General features: G+C 42.9%; 1 protein-coding gene across 2 annotated transcripts in view; it reads left to right on the top strand.

Moving 5' to 3' along the window:
• Positions 1 to 25456, top strand: part of tnfrsf21 (tumor necrosis factor receptor superfamily, member 21) — a 51095-nt gene that overhangs the window by 13593 nt on the left and 12046 nt on the right. The window contains exons 2-4 of one of the 2 annotated variants that reach the window (XM_069703064.1): positions 3190 to 3889; positions 9179 to 9757; positions 21285 to 21550. In XM_069703064.1, coding sequence (XP_069559165.1) covers positions 3190 to 3889; positions 9179 to 9757; positions 21285 to 21550 — 1545 coding nt within the window. The remainder of the gene's footprint in view (positions 1 to 3189; positions 3890 to 9178; positions 9758 to 21284; positions 21551 to 25456) is intronic. The other variant, XM_069703065.1, reaches the window with a different exon arrangement.

The raw sequence follows: 25456 nt of genomic DNA on the forward strand, positions 1-25456 counted from the left end.
TCGGAGCGTCTCCTGGGTTGGACTGTTTTCTGGAATTAGCTGCACACAAAGGGGAAATGCAATAAGACCACAAGAGGAAATCTATAAAGGTGGAGCTGATTTGAGTAGAATTAGAAAATCATATGTCTATTTTTTTAAAATAATTTATACCTCAATATCTCCTTTGCAACCACCAACTGGTTGTGGTGAAATAAACTGCTTCACTACTGTAGTGACACTGATACTGTCGGGTACAGTGTTCCATCATTTCCCCCGAAATAACAGCAAAACATACATTTGAATGTATTAAAGCTATTAACTCAAACATCCTCACCAAAACGTTTTAAATGCATCATCTGTTGCAACACATGCTTCTACACAGCATCCCTCTGTTAACCCAGCAGCGTGGAATTTTTGTCTCCACCTTTTGCCAGTGGGAGTAATTAGAAAAAAATACTTTTGGCACTGTTACATCACAGGTACCGGCATACCCTACTATCCCTGCCTTCTGAATCACACATTATGTCTTTTTACTTTTAGTACTTACTTAAGCTACCCTTAAAAAGTATGTACTGCGACATTTAAAGTAAAAAGAAAAAGGATGCAATTTGGAACGAGTTACTTTTAATGCCTCCTCTTCTTTTTCTTCTTCTTCCTCCTTTTTGCTGGTGAAGCATTAGCGCCACCAACTCTCTTGGCGGCTCAGTTGATGTGACATACTGTGGTGGTGGGGTGTGGTTAGCTCAGCTGCAGGGGGTGGAGAGTGGGAGGAGTGGTTCAGGGAATGGTGCCGGGAAGGGGTAATGAGCACAGCTGAGCCAAATACAAACTGATGAGCACAGCTGAGCTGGAGGTGGACTGATGAGCTCTCCCCTATGAAGGGGAGCAGGGAGAAGGAGGAAGATGGGAAGCGCTTGCACATAGACCGTGGTGTATGGACCGGGCAAATAAAGGCATTTCACACCCGAACGTATGACTGAGCGTGTCATCTGTGTCCAGGAGAGACCCCGGTAGCACCAACCTTGCTACACATACCTTTCGCCGTGCAGAGGATTGTGGGTCAGAACAGCATGCTGGTTTGCATACTGCAAAATAGGACCAGATGTAGTAGGACATCCTGGTACTTCTGGCTTACTACTTTTAACATATTATGTATTGGGACATACTAAATCTCTTTCTTGAATACCAAATAGTATGGTAGTATGGATATTGGAAAGAGGACATTTTGCTACTGTTGCCCCTTTAAAACCGCGGATAAATTGTGCATGGAAAGTTAAATGAAATGAAAGGCGTCACAACGCCCGTGAAATGACTCGTTTCACGATCAAAATTGAATCCATGCGGTCCGATAGCATTCGGAATCATTTGTAAAGTCTGAAACAGCTGAACTATTGAATTATTTTATCCCCATTTAAATAGGCATAAAGCCAAACCTTAAGTTAGCTGGCTCGGCCAGCAGAAGTCTCCGGTGCACATGCTCTGCCCATGGAGCATGCTCAGTATACATTCATCCGACCAGTGCAGGAATGTCTCACCAGACACCAGATTTAAAACTCAGTTTACCATAAAATACACTGGAGGTGATAAACTTAAACATTGTGTGAAGTAATTTAGCAAGGGCTTGCATGTAATGGACCTTCCTATATATGTAAAAGGGCCCTGTGATAGACTGGCGACCTGTCCAGGGTGTAACTCTGCCTTTGCCCAAAGTGAGCTGGGATAGGTTCCAGCCCCCCCGTGACCCTGTTCAGGATAAAGCGGGTATAGATAATGGATGGATGGTCTTGCGAGATAAGTTTGAATTTTTTCTTCCAACAAAAGATCATGTCAACAGACTCGCAAAAAAAACATTGTATGCATGGTGGCTTTAAAGTAGTCAACAGGAGCAACAACACTGTAAACTAGTTTTAAAGAAGGAACTTGGAAAGTGCTTTCAGCATTGCATGATTTACTTGCTCTGACATCACTCAGTGTGTGTGTGTGTAAACCTAGACATGTGTGGGTTATTTCCCTAAACCCGGTGAGCTGTTAGCTTCCCAGCAGAGGTGAGAGGCCTCAGTAAAAAAAAAAGAAAACGGGGAAAGCCCACGTCGTGTGTGTGAGTTCAGATCTCAGCTGTGCTTATGAAGTGAGTGCATGCCGTTTTGACGCCCCACTTAAGAGGGACAGGATGAGTCACGGGCGTGAGTCAGTGAAAGATTTAATGGGATTCTCAAAGAGTTTGGTATCATGCTGTGTCAGCGTCATCGTTTCATAAACTGGGAGCCTAAATGGTAACACGAGTGGTATTGAAAACTGGACTTTCTAGAATCCATGTAATCTGACACGCACAGTGCCTTCGCTGTATGCCTGACTGTCCAGGGATGTTTCATACCTCATCGTGCAATGACAAATCTGAAACTGATGACTGACAGAGATTTGCCTGAAGGTGAATAAGTCTTATTCACTTAGGAAACGAGTATTAAATTGGATGATTTCTTGATTTAGTTTTTGGGTCCTAATTTGTAACATGATCTGTTTACAAACCCAAAATTTTAAATTAGTTTTGGGAAAACCAGAAAGAACAGGAGTTTCAGTGACTATGGAAAAGAGAGCTTTTGTTTTTTTTCTGTCGGTTATCTTGGGCAGCTGTCCAAATGTCTGTCTGGCAGCACTGATCAAGACTGTCGACTGGTCCTGGTCAGTTTGTTATTAAATCTGTAGATAATCATGTCCTTTACATAAGGACGGGTCTCTTTTGACTGTTCCTGTAGCAGCAATCTTTTGGTCAAAATTTACATTTCTATCCCTTTCATGTTTTGAGAATTATGGAATCAACTTTAAACTGACATACTAGTTCTTGGGACATCGCTGCACCACAGAACAGAGATCACGCAACACGAGACAGCATGGGCTGCTTGGACTCTCAGTCCTTCAACTGCCAGTTTTATACAGCCGATTTTCATGGCTATTGCGAATTTAAATTGACCATCCAAGTGAACAATGCTGACCAAACTACCCCATGAACCTAATCACTGAACCCTGCGCTAAGAGGCCAAATACCACATTGATTTTGCTACAATCATTTCACTTAGCTGAAATGAACGTGGTAAGCCTTTTGGGAGTATCGTTCAGTCTCGCTGAATAACAATCCTGACTAGAATATCTTTCAAACTATTGATTTTCTTTCGATATATATTTCTTGACTGCTGCCTTCTCTTCTCCTCTCAGCTCTTATGTACAGTGGTGGCTGACATCTCAGCTCGGATTCTGACCACGACCAGCCCGGACGACCAGCCCGTCCTCTCCCCCCGCCACTATCAGCACACCGACCCACACTCGGGCATCCAGCTGGACTGCGACAAGTGCCCGGCGGGCACTTACGTCTCCATCCACTGCTCTCCGACAGCCGTGAGGGAGTGCAGCCCCTGTCCGCAAGGCTCCTTCACACGTGGCGAGAACGGGGTGCAGCAATGCCACCGCTGCCGAGCTCCGTGTGCTGCGGGCTTTCTCGAGAAAGCGCCCTGCTCGGCCACCCGGGACCGCGTCTGCACGTGCCCGCCCGACAGCTTCCTGTCGGGGGCCGGCGATACGGGGTGCAAGCCCTACTCGCTGTGCCCTCCGGGGACTAGGGTGAAAAAACGGGGCAGCGAGACGGAGGACGTGCTCTGTAAGCCGTGCACCAAGGGGACTTTTTCAGATGTGCAGTCGAGAGCGCTGAAGTGCCGAAACCACACGGACTGCCAAGCTCAGGGCCTGGTGCTGCTCACACCGGGGACGAGAGAGATGGATAATGTCTGTGGACCCCCTCCTACAGCCATACAATCTGTCCCTGCAACCACTACACTGGGCCCTGCACCGGCTGTGCTTATACAGGGACCCATGATTTCTTCAAGCTCTCCGTTATCGCTGACTGGACGCACACATAAAGGTGAGAGGGGGCAGGGGATCCTGGTTCTTTTTGGGTATTTCTAATGTAGTTTATGTTTATGGTATATCACAATTAGAATTTATTGAGTATGGTTTTCATGTAGCTTTCAAAATGACTCAATGTTAAATAGTTGCGTCATTAATCTGAAAAAGTATGGTTCGTGAATTTATGCCCTCTTCTGCCAGTTATTGTCCTTTAAAAATAATGAATAAACAGGAGTCAAAGGATGAGCATATGACTGGACAGCATATGAAATGCTAGATAGCTTTTAATTTGAAACAGACACAGGAAGTTGCGTCATTCAGCCTAACAGTGACTTCATCTGTCAGTCATGTGGCATGTGGCCGACCAATGGTGTAACTTTTATCACTGTTAACAAGCCCAAGGGGCCGTGGAGGCAAATGAGCAGATCCGGAGTCCAGAAGGAGTTTCGGGTGAAGCTTCATTATACATTAAAAAAAAACCCCACCACAACACAGGTTCGCCGTCACCTACTAGTCCCCCTACACAAACAAACCGAACTCCTCATATGCACCTGATTACCCTAATCAGCCGGGACATACCATCAATAGATAAATATATATCAACAATTAATATGTACAATACATATTTACATTAATCCACCAACTCAAAGATATCAACAATATTTTACAAATATTTACATTCCTGATAAATATAGGAAACATCAATACATACTGTACATAAATAAACAGAGCAACACATACATCTTGACTTCCCACTTCCTGTGGTTAGGAAGGTAAAATCGCAAATGCACTCACACTATAGTTGCCATAAAACCGTGTATAACACAGGTGCTACTTTTGATCAAATGACATAAAATTAGAATACTTACTCAGGGAAATTATGGCTTCCCCCTGCTCCATGCACATTACTCTGCTGCATTCCCTTCAGTCTTGGAGCTTTTTGATCACACCACCTATATATCTGTTACTTCGAAAGGAGACCTATCGGTTTTCTGACATTACTTAATGCAACATTTCTTCCGGATTTTTGTGTAAAGAGTGGACACTTGCTACATACTGTAAATGCCCCTACACCTCTTTATGTATTCTTGTGCAAGTCGTGGCAGCATCTTTACATAACACATTTTTCCTGTGGGAATTCCCAAGGAGACGGACACCTGTGGGCATGGAAACAAACTGGCAGCTGCTCCCTATCTCAGGAATGCTACTATGTGTAGACAGGAGGAGTTATGTGTATTTCCGTCCTCTGCCTTCATTATCCTTTTCCCTTTTTAAGCAGAGATTGAAAAAAACAAAACAAAAAAACTTTTGTTTCTCTTGTTTGTGTCCACCTCCCTTCCTCATCATCTCTTTAACTGTTTTTAACCTCAGACTTGACTCAGTCTGCCGGTCATTTCTCAGAATCAACTATCCATAGCCAGTAACCCCCCACCACCCACCCACCCGTTGAAAACCCCCACACCTATAATACTGTCACTGCTGTTTGTGCCGGCATGGGATCGATGGCTTCTCAGCCACTTAATATGACCCCCGTCTGTGCTGTAAGAGGAAAAGTGGGAGGTGGGGGTGTTACATACTCACTGTTGTTACATTAACCTGTCTTTTACTGTCTGTCCAAACGAGTGAGGACCACCTAACTCTAGAAAGAAAAGGAGTGGAGAATGAGCTGTAGTGTGTGTGTGTGTGTGTGTGTGTGTGTGTGTGTGTGTGTGTGTGTGTGTGTGTGTGTGTGTGTGTGTGTGTGTGTGTGTGTGTGTGTGTGTATAAAAAGTGTCCTAACACGATGGCAACAGCGGTAATAAAAGACCAACATGCTCTCACTCCATATGGCTTTATATAATTCAACATGGAGAGAGGCTTTAAAGTGACATCACAAATCTCCTAAATGTTCAGCGGAGACTTTGCTTTGAATGTTTACATCCAAACAAAGTAAATCAAGCAAAAAGAGACACCACTACCTGGAAAACATTGGACAGCAGCACCATGCCAGTAAATACACATTTATTACAGCACCAAGTCAATTGCTCCAAACAATTTTCCTGTTTTGGCCTTTAAAAAAACATGAAAAACAGTTTGAACATGTTAACATGACTTGCTGTCGTGGGACTAGTTAAAATGTTGATGGGCTTGTCAGCATTTACTACTACTGTTTGACAAAGGTTGTTAAAGGTCATTGCATTTAAGTTGATGAGTTTGATGTTATCGTCTGTGCTTTCACACATTAAAATCAACAGTTCAATGCATATCACGCTTGTTAGCAATGTGTGATTAAAAAAACAAAACAACAGGCATTGCTTTCCTGTATCTATAAATGCTGCTGTAGTGAAAAAAAAAAATCCCTTTGGGGATTAATAAAGTATCTATCTATCTATCTATCTATCTATCTATCTATCTATCTATCTATCTATCTATCTATCTATCTATCTATCTATCTATCTATCTATCTATCTATCTATCTATCTATCTATCTATCTATCTATCTATATGTATAAAAGCCACGGTAGCAGGTCTGCAATGCTAACTTTAAAGAGCAGTGCTTCACAACCCACTTCTCCGAGCGTTGAGTACAATCTACAGCGGCCACAAAACATGCAAAACGCCCTCTTGGTAATCAGTGTTTGGCTCGTCCCTTAGCATTTAAACTACATCCCAATTGTTACTGAAGAGAAAGCCAGATGGTCAGAATGTCAGTAGCCTGTAGGTATTTGCTCTTGAACCAAAGTATTGGCCGAGGTTAAATTCGGACTAAAATGAAGGCCTTGATCATCTTCTGGGGGCGCCGAGGCTCGGTATCAAACTCGATGGCCAGCCAAACCCATTAGTTCAGCCTGGAGGACCAAACGATGGACATTTCTAGAGCCTTGCTAATGGCTAATTAAAATAAAAGACTTTCACTCAACTTTGAACAACTTTTGCAAACAGTTTTACATGAAACTTTAAAATGTTACTGCAAGAAGTAGCAAGTTTTAGGAAACATTACATTTTCCACATTTGAGTCAAATCTTGGTGTCTCATTTTAAACTTGTCGTGTTAGATATTAAGATAAAGACATTTAACAAGACAATTTCATTAGTGTGAATCCTTTTATTGTGTTTAGAAAAAAAAAACCTCTTAATTGTTGCTGAAAAGTTACACTTCTATTGTGGTTGCCAGAGGGTCCATTACAATACCTGAAAAAAAACATCTGTATTTCTCTCCCGATGGTTAACTCCATGTGTTAAAGAGCTCTTGGTGTCAGCCTTAATTTGGGGATTAGACCTGCACCTGTGTACCTGTCTGATGATAAGAGGATGGAATGGATTAACACACATCCAGTTGACAATCCTTAAAACATTCAGCCGCCCATTTTATGATTATACAACACCAATCCCATACACGGGGACAGCACGAGCTGCAGGGAGGTGTTAGCCGCCACATCATTGACAATCAATGGAGGTAAATGAAGAACTAATATTGACTGACCATCGTTTTTTCCAAAACACCATCTGTGTTGTTTATGCCAAATAGTACACATAATCCTAATTGTTCTCTTCCATCTCAACAGAGATTAGCTCGGTTGGAATCATTAGACCGATTGACCACTCCTCTACTTATGTAATATTTTCAAACTATTCCTCCAATCGTTGCCTGATTAGGTTTACCCTCGCTTTAAGCTTCATGAATGAGCAGAGTGTAGGGTGAGAAAGTCAGAGGTCATCTGCTGTGTGATTACAAGGTGGAGCACAGCTGGGCCTGAATACAGCAGGAGGAAGAGAGGGAGTGGATAATATGTTCGCAGTTAAGGGAACGCACCAAGTTTTAACAGCTGTTAATGCAAACACAACGTAGTCACCCAAGTTAGCTAGATTCATTTTCGCAGTGTCCTCTATTAGTTTTCGGTTTGCTTTGCGGTGCATGGACATCGTTGCCCTCGGCAGCACATCTGTAACCGCTGAGAAGACTCCAATATGGATTTATGGTAGAATAGAGCCCAACCAACACAAGCTGGTTTGATGACCATCTCTGTTTTAAAGTTAAACAGCCCCAACACACCAACACATATACTCTAAAGGTGCCCTGGGGTATCTGGCACCAAGACATTAGCAGCAGATCTTTTAAATTATTTAAGTTGCAGGTTGGAGCTGCCGATCTGACTGCAGATTCCAGCACGCCTCCTAACACCCTTCATGGTTATTGCCTCCTCTTACCACAGTGATAGGTATTCACCGCTTCTTGACTGAAAGCACCCCACAGCCTAGTCTAGCCCACAGTCTAGTTGTCTGGCCATAAGGAATCGGACCTTTTCATAGTTGCTCAGGTCTTTACACCTGCCTGTAAAATATCAACTTTTTTTTAATCTTTTTAGTCTGATATTCAACTACAAACGTGGGCACTAAAATTGACAGCAGAAACATCAGCTTTTAACTGACTGAGCTTCTTGTATGCTTCTTGACTTGTCCATCTGCCAGGCTCCAGGGTACTTAGTTTTTTCACTTGCTCCTCCTCGGTCAAACCAATTTATGATCCTTCTCAGTCACTACAGTCAGTGCATGCTAGCCACTTGCAGTCTGAACCCTTCTTCTTTTCTGTCTTCAGTCGCAGGACAAGCAACCCAAAGGGTTCGGTTAGCAGAATCTTTTTTTACTATATCGTCAAAACTAGTAGGATTACCTAACCTGACCTCATTTGACATGCTCTTCCTGTCTCTTGTTATAGAAAATATTTCTTGTCTTACTTCATGCATTTGCAACCTTGTGACACGTGTGGAAGTTGAAAGGTCAAATTTACTGTTAAACTGTATGTTGCTTTGCTAATTGACTGCAGATAAGAAATGAAGGGTCACTACATGTCTTTGTTATGTTTCTTCAGCAACCAAACAAGCAATCCTAATTATTACTAATGTAATGTTTTTGCGTAAAGATTGTTATCGACAATCAAATGTGTGTAGTGTTATCCGCTTTAAAAGTACAGCACTGGACTGACTCCAGTTTGAAGTACACTGGCCACCCAAGAATGGAAGAAGTCAGCATAGGAATCAGATGAGGGAGAGCAGGAGGGGAGGTTACTCCTTCTGTTTTGTGCCAGATTGCTTGCATGGATTAAAGGGTTAGGATTCCCTCCCACGTTGCCTTCTGTTTTCATTGTCTGGTTTAAGCAAATCTCCCAAATGACTGAATTTAACTTCTTCTCTCTTCTGTCTCTCTTCCGTCTCTCTTCTGTCTCTTATCTCTTCTGTACTGTCTGGTCTCTTTGCTCTCTTTGTTCTCTCTCATCTCTCCTCTTCTTCCTCGTTCTGTCCTTGTCTCCATCGATTTGCTCATCACAGGTACCTACGGCCTGTCTGCGGCCATTCAACTGAGGGAAACCCTGGGTGGGGAGGCCCACAGAGGCGAGGGACTTCTCCTCAGCCACCCAGGCACTCCTACCCCGCCAAGTCGTGATCCCCCTTGGACTCCATCGCCCCCAGCTCACAACCAACCGATTGATCGCGAGCAACAGCGGGGGCAACCCGATTCTGCCCCTTTGCCAGGTACCAACAAACGGCCAATGGAGGGTCTCGAGGGTGCGGAGGTAGTCGGGGTTGGAACAGGTATCAGCAAGGTGGCCGGGCAGGGGAGCGGAGGTGGGGTCTCCAGCTACTACAGGCCCACTCGCAGGGGGTCCCCAAGGCCGAGCACCCATAATCACTTTGACATCAACGAGCATCTGCCCTGGATGATCGTGCTGCTGCTCTTGCTGGTGCTGGTGGTGATCGTGGTGTGTAGCGTAAAGCGGAGCTCCCGGGTGCTGAAGAAGGGCCCTGTGCAGGACCCCAGCAGCATCATGGAGAAAGCGCTTCAGAAGAAACCATCTGCGCCTCCGACGCAAACCAGAGAGAGGTGGATCTACTACTCCAACGGTCAGGGTAAGCCTTTGCTGTATCTTGGTCTTCAGAGTGTGGGAGGCTATTTTGACATTAAGATGGATGAAACATACCAGCAGAAAAACAAATATAAAGTTCCTCACTAAGGTTTTCTTCCACTAGAAGTCTCCAGAACACTTTTAGTGTTGTTGTTTTTTTACTTTTTCTCAAAGTCTTTAAAAATTTACTGGGGGGAAAAAAACAAATTTTTTCCAAATGTAAAATGTTCATTATTGAACCTCCTATAAAGCCCATTAGAATTTACATGCAGACAGAGTTTGTCTTATCCCTTGATATGGCTTTGCTCTGTGTAATCACAGGACTGGTTTCTCTACATCTGGAGTTGACATGGGAGTTCAGAGACTGTTGATTGCACAGTGGATGCCCCAGTCTGGTGTCATGGCATGCATTAGTTCTGCTCCTGGTCTACTGTATGTAGAACCATCTGTTGATGTGATCAGACCGCTCTTCGTATCTGATCCAATCAATTCTACCCCACGGCACAATGGTGAGGAGGGCAATGGTTACACAAGCAACCCTGTTGTAGAACCACCCTGCTGTCACTATCCACCCATAATACTCACACTCAGGTCGCCTTATCCCTCCCAGTTCTCCAGTTTCATCTGGCCGCATCTCCATTTCTACCCTCTCTTGTTTTCCTCCATGTTCTCAGCTGCTTCCTTTGTCTTTTCTTCTTTCTTTAGTTTGTTAATTTCTTTTTCACTTTCACTCGTTTGTTTCCTTCCCTTTCTCCTTTCACTGTTCCTGCTGTTGAACTCTTCCTGTCTCCTTTCTTCATTGTAAGACTGCCTGTGTTTGCTTTCAATGTCTTTCATTTGATCATGTCACTACCTCTCTTTACACCTTTCAGGGCATCGCTTCTCTTCTCTGTGCTTTCTTCTTTCTGATCCACTCTCACCAAAATCTTATGCATTACCACTATTACACACACACACACACACACACACACACACACACACACACACACACACACACACACACACACACACACACACACACACACACACACACACACACACACACACACACACACAGACACATGTAACTTCTCTTTTCTCTCGTCTGTTTACACTGTGGCTGCTGTCAATAAGTAGAGAACATTTTTCCCCATAGCTGTGAGCTCTCAATTTCACACTGACATTGAAAAGAGACCCAAACTCAGGGGACACCTCCTCCCTGAGACACTCGAGTCTCCACTTTCAAACTGTGTGTGTGTGTGTGTGTGTGTGTGTGTGTGTGTGTGTGTGTGTGTGTGTGTGTGTGTGTGTGTGTGTGTGTGTGTGTGAGAGCACTGTGATAAAGCTGAGCCACCCGCCACTCTCTCTCTGCTCCCTCAGTGACTGACCACAGAGAACTGGAATAATCTGGTTTCAGCTGCATCAGGGTTGTTGTTCAGTTGGCAAGGCACATTAGTTGGTCAATCGGGTCTCTTATAGGGCCACAAAGAGATATATAGAGAAAAAGAAAAGAAGAGAGGGTCAGATGGTGCAGGAGTTGTATGCGTGTGTGTGTGTGTGTGTGTGTGTGTGTGTGTGTGTATATATGTGTGTGTGGAGCGGTTGTAGGTTTGAAGTGTTGTACAGTTATTGGTTAAACACACCAGGTTTTTCCTGCCGTTACCTAGCAGCCCTTGTCAGCTGAGATACTGAAGATGGCTGATAAAGAGAGCCATGGAGTTGGATAGACTTGTTTAACGCCATAGACGATAAAATGCAAACAAAAGCTTGTTTGCCACCAACGCATGTTATAGTTATTATAGTACCCTTAATAAAGAGAACTTTATTTTTATATTTACAACAGATGAAATGACTCTGGGAATTGTTATCCAACTTTGCAGCTCTTTTCAACTCTATGGAGTACTTTAGCATCTTTTAGCTCATTGTTTTGGTTAATAGGACAACTTTACTGTTTTCCCTCACTCTCACAGACAAAGTTAGTAACTGGTGAGCATTTAGCAACCGAAGCAGGTATTGACGGAGACCGAAACAGAGCTGAAAGGACAACGTCAATTAAATGCTCGTAATGTTTCGTGTACGTTCTATGTGTCAACAAGCAATTGACTGCTAAGGTTTGTCATGCTAATTTTATAAGGTGATGATAGTGTTGCATTTGCAGCTTGCTGCCAAGTGACAACAAAAACAAAACACAGTTAACACTGCTTTAAAGTTGTTCTGTTGCAGTTGTAATGGGTATGTTATCAGAGCACATTTGGTACCAAATTATTTGGATTGTGTTCGGGGAAGGTTACTACCAATATTTAAACTAGAAGAATAAAAATAACCGCAAGAGAAGTAAAAGCACATGGAAAGAGAACGAGATGCAACAAAAATGCATAAAGTTATTTTCTGAGAGGAAAATAAATACTGGAAATCATTTCATAATGACAATAGTACAGTGGCAATGAAATCCATTCATTCACATTTTTCCATTTAAATGACCAAGGCTGCTATGCAGCTGACAATGCGCCTACGTCAGATGCTGTCTTTAAACCAATCAGTGTCAAGTATTGGGAGATGCAGCCCACTTAGATAATGATGGCACAATGTAGGCATTAATGAAAAGTTATTGTATCCACTCACAAAATTGCAGCGTGAAAACAAAACTAAGAGGATCAAATGATTACAATGTGACAGGAACATAAACTTTGGGTAAGATTTTCAGATTTGGAAATGCCTGGATGCAACAGCAGCTTTGGAGGCTTGTTGAAAGAAGCCAAAGATGAATATTAGTAGCAACCGGACACAAACAGCACTTGTTACTGTAATTTGGTGTCAAAATCCATAATAACAGGTGTCTTTTAGTTATTGGTACTTCAGACCAGCAATGTGGGCAAACAATTTTGGAAACCTGACCAGATGAAACTCATTAACATTTGATGATCAGTGTGGAAGCTTTTAGAAATACAAGACATTAAGTATTTTTCAAATGAACCTTTTTTTAATTAAATGTGTTTGTGTGTTCTCCTGATTGGATGAGTACTCATGCGCCCATGTGTATGCATTTATGTGGGGATGTATGTATGCACATGCTACCCAAAGAGCCATTACACTGCTATTTACTCTGAGGAACATAAAAACAAAACAGCTTCTTAATCCTTCCAAGGTGCGTGGCTGGCTCCCCTTGAAGGTTGTAATGCCCCTTTACTAGAGCAGTTAAAGCACCCGGGCAGTAAAGGAAAAAAAAAAGAAGCGCAGATCACACACATACAGTGCTTGGCGTTTGTTCAGAGCCGGCCAGGAAGTAGTGAAAACTGCTACTCTTCCATAGAAGGGCTGAAGGGAGCTTTTCAGGGCCACGGGCCAGACCTGTATCACATAGGATCTGAACAAATTTATATGTTTATCTGAAACGATGGTGAAGCAGTCAAATTAAATGAAAGGGAATCAAAACATTTTTTTCTAAAGGTTCGCTGCAGGCAGTGAGCTGGTCTTGCTGTTATTCCCACCATTACCCTAAATCTTTGTCCTCAGTACAAAGAATCATGTCTTCTTGCAACTTATTGTAGCTGTTAAGTGAAATGTGAGTATTTTATTTCAATGTTCTTATTCTATTTTACTACTTTGTACCAGATCAACATCGAGGAATGTAAAGGCCTCAGTGTCAAAAACACATCTATAAGTTTAAAGGCATATGAGATGCCAACACAGGTCACAGCACTTAAGACTTAAATTATCATGGCTGAAGTCTTTCATCACGATGATCTTTGGTTATGAACTGTCGGAATACAGCATTCATCATACAAGAAGGGCTCCTAAGTGAGGTGTTTGTATGAATTTGATTGGGTGATGCAGCGCTTTGCTGATGACATTTAATTGTGCTGCAGCAAAGATTCCTCCTGGTTCATCAGTTGCTTTGTTCGAGATTCAAATCCATCGGTGAATATTTTACCTGCTACTCTTTGGTAATGCCAAGCTGTCTGAAAATCTAACCATGAGAATAAACAGGAAGATACCTAGGTTCTGTGTTCATAAAGATTCTCAGAACTAAAGTTTCTCATTGTGACGCAAATCGAAGAAAATTTGTTTTCTAAGAATTTCCACTTAAAGGTAAGAGCAGATCCTTGTAAAGATAAAATGTATTCACAAAACATTTTGACCCTGAAGAGAGCTTCTCAGAAAAGATGTTGGGAGCACGGAGGAGGGCTTTTAAGAGACATTATGAATTTCTTAAGCAGAGGAGGAAATTGCAGAAGTACATTGAGGTGGGATAAATATTCTTCAATATTCTTCAATATTCTTCAGTGATGACTCAAGTCTGTTGCAACCTTCATCACAAACAAAAACAACGCTTTCACAGCCTCTTATTGGGATGTAGTTCATTTCATTTCCACTGAATGTCACTGTCTACTCTGTGCTAATAATCACCTCTCAACCAATCACGTCTTTTATAAGGATGTGATCAACTACACCTAACTAAGATAAAGGTTTCTTTACTCTGACAAGTTGCTCTGACAAGTTTCCCAAATCACTCCTGAGCTGAGACTTATTGCTAAAAAGATTTAGGCTGAGTTAGGACACAATCATACATAAAGGTCAACAAAGAGTGGCGGTGTGTGACGCACACACAACTAGGCCTGGGTATCATTCAGAAATGTTCTGTACTGGTAAAGGTACTGTTACCTTGACTTCAATACTGGGTCCTGAATGATACTTTTTCATACCAATTTTATAAAATAACTTTTGAAAAACACATCACATTACGGTATAAATCGTTGGTTTTCATGCAGTTTAGAGAGGGAGAGAGTAACCCAGGTTTATTTAACAAAGGTCCCCTGAACGCCTCACACGCAAGCTATCGTAAGATGCTACACTCTAACGATGCTAGCTAGCCAGCTGAGCACAGAGAATCCTCCAGTAAAGCAACTCAGACATGTTGGCAAAAGTTAGTTTGAAGAGACTGAAATAAAACGTTCTAATTTAAGATTTTGTTGCTGAAGTTGAAACCGGGGTGAAACATTGGTGGGCTGCTGTGACCCACTGATACTGATGAGATTTACTCTGTGATGTAAGTGGAAAAAAAGTTAGGTAGGTTTTGAAACTTTGGTTCTGAAATGACTACTTTTTGGTGGTAGAAAAAAAGTATTGAAGTTTGGTACCCAGCCCCCCACAACACCCCCCCCCCACACACACACACACCTTTTGCATTTGCATCATCATTATGCCACCATCCCGTTTCCAGCAGCATCCATGCATGCTGACGGTGCCGTGAAGCAGTTTTACTTCATCCACTCCTCTTGATCAGCACATTCAAGCTGCAGTACCGTGAGCACCTTCTTCTTTATGCTTTTATTTTGTATGATGTGGCTTGTTCCTAAGTTGTCTATCATCTACAGTGACACACACACACACACACACACACACACACACACACACACACACACACACACACACACACACACACACACACACACACACACACACACACACACACTCACCAATGATCAGCAAAAACTGAAAAATAAGGCAACAAAACAAGTTCATTTTCACACCTCACTGAAATACATAAGAAACACGGGCAGCACTCAAAGTCACAAATCAATCCAACACCCTATGGTACACCTGGAACATGGAAATACCCCACGTTTTAGATAGAGGCAGGTTGTGATTGGCCTGGTCACCAGCCATATTATTTTACAACATATATTTCCAAAGTAAGATGCAAACTGTGGAGGAAAACATGAAGGAAAACAACATTCTACCTGCCCACCATCCTTCCTCGTTAAACATCCACACCGTTAATAGTGCCAGGTTCCACATCCAAGCCCAGCAGGGAACCATGTGTTAGAATATACTGCTGTGTGCAGTACCAGGGTGGGCCGGGCTAGCCTGCTCTCACTTTCAGCCTGGGATTGATTGTGGGGAGCGGAGTTTGAAGGGGGTGGTACCCCGGTCGGAGGTACACAGCCCTCCCACAAAGCCCCGCACACGTTTCATCAATTTAACGCCGTGTGCTCCTAAATCGTAACGAACGTGATAAAGACTATGCGATGGGATTGACTCAACTGAACGGTATTTGTAAAGACGCACACGGTGCCCTGCTTCACATCATGCTACACACAATAACAGACTACTGAGGTGAGACCACCTGTTCAATGCAGTTCTCCCCCAGTCGAACTCCTCAGTATTGTGTCCTGGACAATGTCATGTATTGCTGTTAGCGTAACCTGACTGCACCACAGGCCTGTCAATCAAAGACACGCCTGCAAAAACATGCTTTTTAAAACTTATTTTGTAATTAATGACGGGATTATTTTCAGATTGACCGCCAGAAAACTAATAAGAAGGAGCGACTTTCACTATCAACACCAAGATAACTTCGTATTTCATGAGAGAAGTTGAATGACAATCCATGGAGCCGGACACTTATTTTGGAGCCGACCTCTCGCAGCGCTCAGTGGATTGCACACAAAGGCACTTTCACATCGACCTCATTTTTCAGACCCGGAAGCTACGTGTTTACATCTCTGTTCCCGAGAAATCAATTCCCCTCTTTTTCATTTATATGATGTGGTGGACACATATCTGAATCTGGATACACCATGCATCATAATTACTTGTAGAAAAAAATTACTGATTTTGTATTTAATGAGAGAAATTTACGCCTTTTGAATAGAAGTCTATTGGAGTCAGAGTTTTTTTCTTTTTGGAGCCAGCCCCTGGTGGCCCTCAATGGTATTGTACTTTAAGGTACTTTCACATTGGGTTCTCTTTTCAGACCTCAAAGCTGTCCATTTTTAAATAGTCTGTGGTATTGTTGTAGTATACAAATTTTGTTGCTTGATTATTGATTTAAAAAATATGATTACAATTGTTTAAACATTTCAACACCAACTCAGATTTAAACAAAATACTACTCAATAAGAAATATTTGTAGTTTTGTTGAGCTTCATATGTAAAAGTCTCCACACAGGGCAGAGTAAAGTTCACACACTATTACCCACAAATAGACACACCCGATTACTACTCCTACACGCAGACACATAAACAGATCCGCAGGCTGACACACTGAATCATCATGAGACTTATATAGGTCATTTGAGTGTGTCCAGCTCACGGTGGCAGCGAGGCGTGCACAGCAGGGGGATTTCTCTTCTGTCGCTGTGCGTTACGCCCGGCGAGCTGGATGAGAGTCGACAGGCTCTCGGCCCAGAAGGTCGGCACGCGATGTCCTCCGGGTCCCTCCACGATTCACACCACCATTTTATTCATCTTCAGCAGGAGTCTGATTGACCGGATGTGTGTGCATGTGGTCTTCTTTACCTCTGAGTTTCGAGCCATTTTGAATGGAAACACTTTTGGGAAAATGAGGTCAAATGAAGCTGGTTTCACCTCTTTGAATGATCAGTTTAGGATTAAGGCTTTGGTTGTGGGTTATATTTAGATGCAGAATGCAGTTTGGGCACAGGTCAAAGTTCATGCCAGGATGTCAGGTGGAGCATGAGTGTGAGGGGGTTGCATGTACAGTATTGTCTGAGAAAATCTCATGCGGTCGCAGTAAGCATGTGTGCAGGCTTCACGTCTATTTATACTCACCTCTCAGCTTTTGCATGCTTGCGTGGATGTCTGTGTGTGTGTGTGTATCTGTCCAGCCATGATTTACTACCACTGGCTTACATCCATTTAATCTGTCTGCTCCAGTCCAGTCCAGGAATCATCCTGGATTTAGGCATTTAGCATGTTTTCTACGGTGGACATTAATCACGGCTCAAACCGATGCTTATCAAATGAAAGGAATTATTTTTGTTTTCATGCACTGAAGTCCGATGGCCATGTAGTGGGAGAAACTTCAGTAGAATATAGTGACTCGGCAAAAAATTCAGCATTCAATACTTTTATGAAAATGTGATGGGAAATTTGTTGAAAAATAAAATGTTGCCAAAAGAAAGACCAATCAAAGAAGGGCTGCTGATATTTTTCAAATGAATATCACATTATGAATGGAGTTCAATTTTCATATCAGGTATATGCAGATATGGCAGATTTACAGTCTGGAAATACGCTTAGATAATCTAATAGTTCAGCATAATTAACTGTTCCGCTGTTATTTGTTACATCAGGAGTTCTTAAATTGGGTCATGTTCATTATGATGAAAAAAATTATGTCACCCATAGTTTCAATAGTATGAGGGACTTATACTTATATTATTGGGTTATGGCTGTATAATCAATGATAATTTTTCATGACAAACCTTTTTTGATACTTTATTTTGGATTTGTAAATGAAAGATTGTGCTATTCCTGCACTGAAGTTAAAGGTAACATATTTTACACTTTTCCAGTGTTTTATTTACAGTCTTGATATCCATAAAAATATATTTGTGTTTTTTAGTGTCAAAATCTATCTCAATATAGTTTCTCCTCTCTTACGCCTCTTTCTGGAGCTCTACATAAAACAGGCTGTTTTGTGTCTGTGTCTTTAAGGCACATTGATATCAATGAACCTCTCCTCTGAGAGAAGCACACGCAGACCAACAACAGCTGTTCTTTTATCTCCTCGACTCAGTGTTTTCTTCATAACACGTTTGCCAGTGGGCTGCGCTGAGGGTGGACATGAGAGTGAGGTTGTGACATCAAAAAGTTATGGAAACCTAAACGGCACAGTTGGTAAATACCTGGCTGTCCCTGTGAAACTCAGAAGAAACTGAAACCTGAAACCTTCAAAGGTCAGCGCTGACTGGCTCTCGATTTCAGGCTTTCTTTTGGTCAGTGGCGCAAATTCATGCGTCGAAGCATGAAACCAAACTTGAACAATAATGCAGATTAATTACCGTTCCTCATGCAAATTGAAGATTTCCCTTGGAATTTATTGACTGTGCCACAAATTCCTCCATTTTAAACCCCCAGTATTTGTAGGCCTTTAGTGTTTCTGCCCCTGAAGAACCTGAGTTTTTATCACGTTACATTTGCTGTTAGTGGCAGCAACCCGAATCAACCAGGACTAAAAATACAGGATAACAAGTTTTATCCAAATCATGAAAAGGATGAGGACATGGGAGGAGGCATAGATTGAGCACCACAACAGTTTCATATAGATAGATAGAGTCTAGACACAGTAGATGAAATAATCACAGTCCGTTGCTATGTGAAACACAAAATGTCATTTGAGGTAATTAGGTTAACAGAAGCCCGTTGACCTGATTGTTTATGTATTAACGTTTTGTTCCATGTGTGGCATCAAAAATGTATTTGATAAAAACCTGTGTACACCCATCCACATGGACATCAGCGCCGCCTTTTCTGCGCCAAACAAAACAAGGGAGCCACTGTAGTTTCTGCCGCATAAACGGATGAGTCAGCATTTTATGTTTCCAACCGAGTCACTGTTAACAGACATAACAGTCAGTGAGGAAGTGGAGCAGAGAGTGTGGAAACAGGCAGCAGGACGTTTGAGAGGGGGAGTAGTTGCCCGTGAAAAATTGGTATTCATAGCTAAAGACAAATGCAAGCGTTGATGTGTGTATTTGTCAACACAGAGGCCACAAAGCTGCTGGAGAGAGTTTCCAAAGACACACTTACAGTGTCTTCTTCGCCAAAATCTGCTGTATCCCCATGGCAACGTGCTCCAGTAACGAGATACAAGTGTAACAGCTGCCTGCACAGCTGGGGCATGTTGCTAAAGATTAGTTGACTAAATACAAAAAACATCCAGGTCATGGGCGCTTCTCTAAAACCATCAGCTGTTCCCGGCTTTAGGGAGGCGCTTTTTATTGGAGGCCACTTTCTGTCCACCTGGTAGCAAAAGCGCTGGATGGCAGAGAACAGACAGCGCATGCCGACATGTTACAGTAGCCGGCTGAGCCATAGACTGTATGGAAAAGTGGACATAGCTTGCTTGAAAGATGAGACCGATGCAGAAGTGCCTTAAGCTGCGATACCACCGTGTGCCACTAGAGGTTGGCTCCAAAAAGCCTCCATTGACTCCCATTCAATTAGTCTCAGAATTCTCAGTCACAAAATGTTCTCCTTGAAGCTATAAAAAGCCATGTTTTTTGTGGGCGTGTCTGTTTGAGTGACAGGCCTGTGGTGCAGTCAGGTTACAGCTATCGGTGGGCGGGACGTAGTATCGCCGGGTTTCCAGTCAGATCTACCGTCAGGCGATGTCACTGCTGGTCTGAACAAACCTTCATACAAACAGGGATTCCAGACTATAATCACAGCAAAGACTGAAGCTGTGGGCATCAGAAAACCAGGAAACCTCAAACCACCCCTTGTTTGCTTTCACACTTACCACACCACCCACCCTGCTTGAGCCCAGACAAAAGGGCTGAGACTAAATGAATTCGGAGACTCGTAAGTAGGGGGGCTGCACTGTTAAAAAATAAAAATGTGTATTTGATAAAGAGCAACAAAACAGTCGAAAAAGGCAAAATATGTTTTGTGTGGATTTGTGAACCTTACTGCATAGTTACTGTTTGTATAATTAGCTGGTATCAGCAGGAGATAGATAGGAGGTGCAGACAGGTCTATAAGTTCCTCATGCATAGCTGGGACTTGTAAAGTATTTGTTTTGACCGCTCTTTGACCTTCTGTTCTGGTTACACAACCTCACACTTGTGAGTCCATGTGACTTCTGTTTGCAGGTCCCGGTCTTCCTTGAAGGTTGCTGGCGTGAACTCAAGTGAAATAAGAAACACGCCAAGCAAGCATGCTCACAAGTTAATAAATAATGCTTCATCATGAAATGCTGAGCTCTTGCATGGGTGAATTTTAGTGTGGATTGTTGTCATATGAAAGAAACAGTCCAGACACTCCTCTGATGATCGATGAGAACGAGGTGGAAGCAGGTGTGTTTGATGTAATCACATAGACTTTTTACAATCCCGATTTTTTTTTCTTTCCCCCTGCCGGAGCAGCAGTGGCTCGACAGCTCTCTGTCCTCGAGATGAGTGACTTTGTGTGTTTCGCCACTTCCAAACACACAGCCGCTGTGTGTCTGCATTCTAAAAATCCAAGATCCAACACCCGGTGGCCTGACACACTGCCTCTTGCGACACTCGTGCTCATGTATGTGTGTGCGCGTGTGTGTGTGTGTGTGTGTGTGTGCGTGTAAATCTCAAGCATAGGTTAGGAGTTGGATCAGACGCTCTGAGTGGATTCTTCAAGACTCTGTCCTCGTGACTCAGTGTCAGCCTGTTGAGGAGAGCATGAAGTGCTGCGAGTGTGAATCCTGAGATTTATGTCACTCAAACATTCAGAGAACAACTGCAAAAGTGGATTTACTTCAAATTTACCACCACGATTTACTTCGTGGTTGGGAATTACGTGTATTTGTTCCAACTTCACGGATAAGATGGCTGAAAGTAAACAATGATTAGTTGTGTGGAGCATGATGGCTCCATGAGTAAGAAATAAGAAAATGCTGAATCCAGTTTTTTAGAACACAGCTGCTGACCTACTTTCCTCAAAAGAAATGCATTGATCACCTGAGTATACCTTCTTTTTTTTTCTTTGTATTGGACTTCTGATCTCCCCACTAAGTTTGGATTCTCCTCCTCTCTTATGTTTTTCAGGGGTGGATATCCTGAAATTGGTAGCGGCCCAGGTGGGCACCCAGTGGATCGACATCTACCAGTCTCTGGCCAACGCCACGGAGCGCGAGGTGGCCGCCTTCTCCAACGGCTACTCGTCGGATCACGAGCGGGCGTACGCTGCGCTGCAGCACTGGACCATCCGGGACAGCGACGCCAACCTGGCCAAGCTGATCAACGCCCTGCACCGGCAGCGCCGCATCGACGTGGTGGAGAAGATACGCTGCGTCATGGAGGACAACCCACAGGTGGGTGAAACAGATGTGTGTGTGTTTGCAGCGCATTCTTTTGCCGTCGTGCTTTGTTTTGTTATTTCGTTTATTCTAAAGCGCAGCAGGGGAGTATCTGTGCCGCCCCTCCACCCCTTCCCCCACACCCACACACCCCACCCCACCCTCCTTGCCCCACTGCCGCCACGTCTTTTCCATCAGCAGCTCTGTCAACGTCTCTGGCACAGGCTGTAGCACACACTGTTCTCTGCTCAGCTCTCCCACCGAATGTCTGAGCGAAAAGCTTTCCGGCGTGTCCCCGTGAGGTCGGGCCCCGTGGTTCAGCTGCACTCATCCCCACATTAAAGCAGCACTTCGCTTTGAGTGGATCATTTGATGGTTCCGAACTAATGTGCTCGGTGGAGCAGCGTCTCTCTGCATACTGCAAAGTTTTGGAAAATGTATGTTTAGATAAGCGAGGAAGTGATGTGACTTTGGAAACCATTTCTGTGTGTGTGAGGCCTGAACTATAGAGGTACTTCATAGTTCGTCACAGACTGATGCCCAGCACAATGTGAACTGCAAAGTAGTTGGCAGCACAGAGTGGATCTTTTTTTAACCTTTATTACTGAGTTCATGTTACGGTTGGATCAGGAAGATTTTGACAAATAGTAGAAGATAAATCAGATAAAGTTGATCAAGTATTTTTTTCATTATTGTTTTACTGGTTATATTTTTGGGACAACAAAGTGTAGCTGTTTGGGCGTATTAAAGAGATAGCAAATTAGAAACTTTATATGATTTTATATGTTGTATTGAGTAATCGTTTTTTAAAATATCTGAAAAAATAAAGGTCAAATAATGTAAAGAAATACATCGATCAGCCATAACAACAAATCACTTCATTAGAATTATAATGTTCAGTTGCTATTAAATCTGATTAAGAAGTGTTGACTTATTTTTATGGTCATTTTGGAGAATTCAATTTGAGTTGAACTTCACTGGGTTATACCGAGAGGAGTTCCTGATATTTTCTCAACCCAACAAACATGATGAGCCCGAATACTCTGAGGGCCATTTCAAAAATTTGGGATTTGGATTTGAGATAGAATTTCCCATCCAAATCCAACCTTGAGTTGGTTTCAGGAAAGCAGGTGGCACATTCCCTAAATTACTATGGTTTTTATTCTGTGCTGCTAGCCTGTTCCAGACCAGGCTAACAGTCAGGTGTGATTAATCCTGGTGCCGTTTAGTCAGCAGTAACTCTCACTGGAGAAAGTCGACCCGATTCATTTAAATAAAGGGGAAAAAATATTGGGAACGCCTCCCATTTTAACCCCACAGCACCAAAATGACAGTCTCCAAAATGACCTTTTAAATAAATGAACACCTCTCAGCTAGATTAAATATCAACTCAACATTGTACTCCTCGTGAAGGGAGGATTTATTAAAGCAGGTTTCTCTTACATTTTGCATGTAGGAATAAATATTTGACTAAAGAAATTTCCCCTCGGGGATTAATAAAGTGTATAAAAAAAATTTTGTTCCCAAAATATAGTTCTAATTTCCTAAAATGTTAAAATATATTTTTCAGGGAATTTTCAAGGAACATTACACACTATGAAGTTAAGAGCAACGCTAAATACCACATGTAAGCACTGTAGTGGTCCGTATCCAAACTGAAAGTAAAGGTTCATGACTTCGGTTGATCAGTGATGGCAGTTGACCACAAACCACAAGCTTTTCCTGAAACCTCAGTTCTGCAACCGAAATACTGCTTTCACCCATCTTTGCTCTTCTATAAATTGCCTTTGTCGGGGATGAGCTCTTTTTATGGTGCAGCAACACAAATCTGACACCTTTTTCTCATCTTCATTCTGTCTAAACCTGCACCTGTGTATTGATACGAGGCAGCCTGTTGCATGGATGCAGCAGAGTGACTGAAATTCAACAAACAGCTCACACACTGATGGGCCCCAAGTGAGCAGCCTGGTATCTCTTACTATAATCACAGGGGGACACACCGGATCCTTCGTCACTGTTTACTTTCTTCCTTCTCTTCTAACTTTCCACAGATTTGTATCAAATTCGTGCTCTTGACCAAACTCCTCAAGGTCAGCGCCGCACAGTTAAGAGTCTTGTTCTGGTAAAGACAAACCAGCCAGTTGTCCTTCATCACTGCTTAATAATCAGCAGATCATCTCCAGCTACTGTTTTTTCTATCTGTCTTATTGGATCCATTGCGGATAAGAAAGCAGATATTAAAACTGTTTGGTGAGAAGGGCATGGCTGTCTGAGCTGAACACAAGTGAAAAGACCTTCAGATGACTTCTTCCGCATCATTTCCTTTCCGTCGGGGACTGTTTTCATTTCATGCACAAAAGGCAGGTCCAGGGGGAAACGTTTTTCCCAGACTGCCCTGCAGAGAGCCATGACCTTGACCCCATCTATCACCTTTGGAGTGAACTGGATCACTGACTGTGAGTCAGGTCCTATCAGCCGATATCACCTCGCTGGTGTTCACTTCTGGCTCCAAAAAAACAAGATGGCGATGGCCATGAGGCTAAAATCCAGGCTTTAAAACAGCAGTTCACAAACCATCAGGAGACATCACTGTGCATCGCTGCTTGGTTTGTATCCACAGTTGACATCAGGTGAGTCAGACTAGTACAAGACCAAATACAGAACAAACAGGGCGAGACGGACAGTTAGTAAAATACATTCATATATAAACCTGAACACATCATCAGTAATGTGTGCCGGACTGTGGGTTTTGGATCAGACACCTTCAACCAGATGACCCTTTTGTTTAGGGGTCCATCACCGTTCCTCATCGGTCTCCTCTCCTGATCTCGAGCTGTCTGGAACTTTCTGCTGCCTCATCGATGTACTGCTCGACTCGGCTCCATCTCACTCCAGTGATGCCAAGTTGGCTCAAGGCTTTGCAGAATTAGTGCCCCCCCCCCCTGTTTCTCTTGACTTTTGCATCAGTTAAGGGGACACACCCGTTAGAAAGGCAGCCTTACACTCAAGTGTTCGTTATTTTTTCTAAAGTCTTTGTTGTTGCTTTTCCTCATGCTACTTGTGGAGGAACAAGAAGAACGGCACAGAAGGTGTAAATGTTCAGCAGTAACTGAACAAAGTAAGATTTCACCTGCTCCAGACAAAAGCTGTAAAAATATGTGCAGGTTGTGCAGAATCTGGAACGTAAACAACGAAAGGTCAGAGTCAGTGAACTGTATGTTCTCATTTCACAGCAGGTCAGTGTGACTTACTAATGGGGAGCATGTCGATGCGTCTGTTACACAACGGCGATATGTGACATTGGATTTTATCTTCACAGTATCGACGGTGCTCCCACTGGAAAAAACTGAGCGTCAGCTGTCTGATGGATGTTTCTATTTTTATCTCAACTGCTGCATGACAGTTGATTGCAGACAGAGGATAGAAGCGATTCCCTCCCTTTTCTCTCCGATTGCAGTTCCTCCTCACTCTCTGCAGAGCAGAGAGACAGCTCAAAAATACCGCTTTGTCACCACAATGGAACCGCAAAATCTGTTGTATTTCTCCCTTTAAATCCTGTATACCTTTAAAGTACATGTTAACAGGAAGTTGACAAATCGTTTTTCCTTCTACAACCAACAGATCTCCTGTTGTTCAAGCCAACTTCTGTAAAGTAAAAAAAAAAATCTGATTTGAAATGAAATTAATGTTTAATAGAGATACTGCTAAGCCCGCCTGCTTCTATGGTCCCGGCATCAGTATGTACAAATAAGTGATTAAAGAGCAGCCCTGCTGTTTCATTTGGATCCTGTGTGTCGCTAATGAATGCATCCTGTGAGAGGCTGCAGCAGAGAGGCTACTGTCCTCTGGGAGGAGGGGCTTGGGGGGAGGGAGGCAGGAGGAATCAGTGAAGGGGAGCGATGGGGACATTTTTTATTTTTT

Source organism: Brachyistius frenatus, unplaced genomic scaffold (assembly GCF_029030835.1).
Source record: "Brachyistius frenatus isolate BFR_SWC_R1_liver_20210118 unplaced genomic scaffold, ASM2903083v1 Contig_44, whole genome shotgun sequence".
In the NCBI taxonomy this organism is placed as follows: domain Eukaryota; kingdom Metazoa; phylum Chordata; class Actinopteri; family Embiotocidae; genus Brachyistius; species Brachyistius frenatus.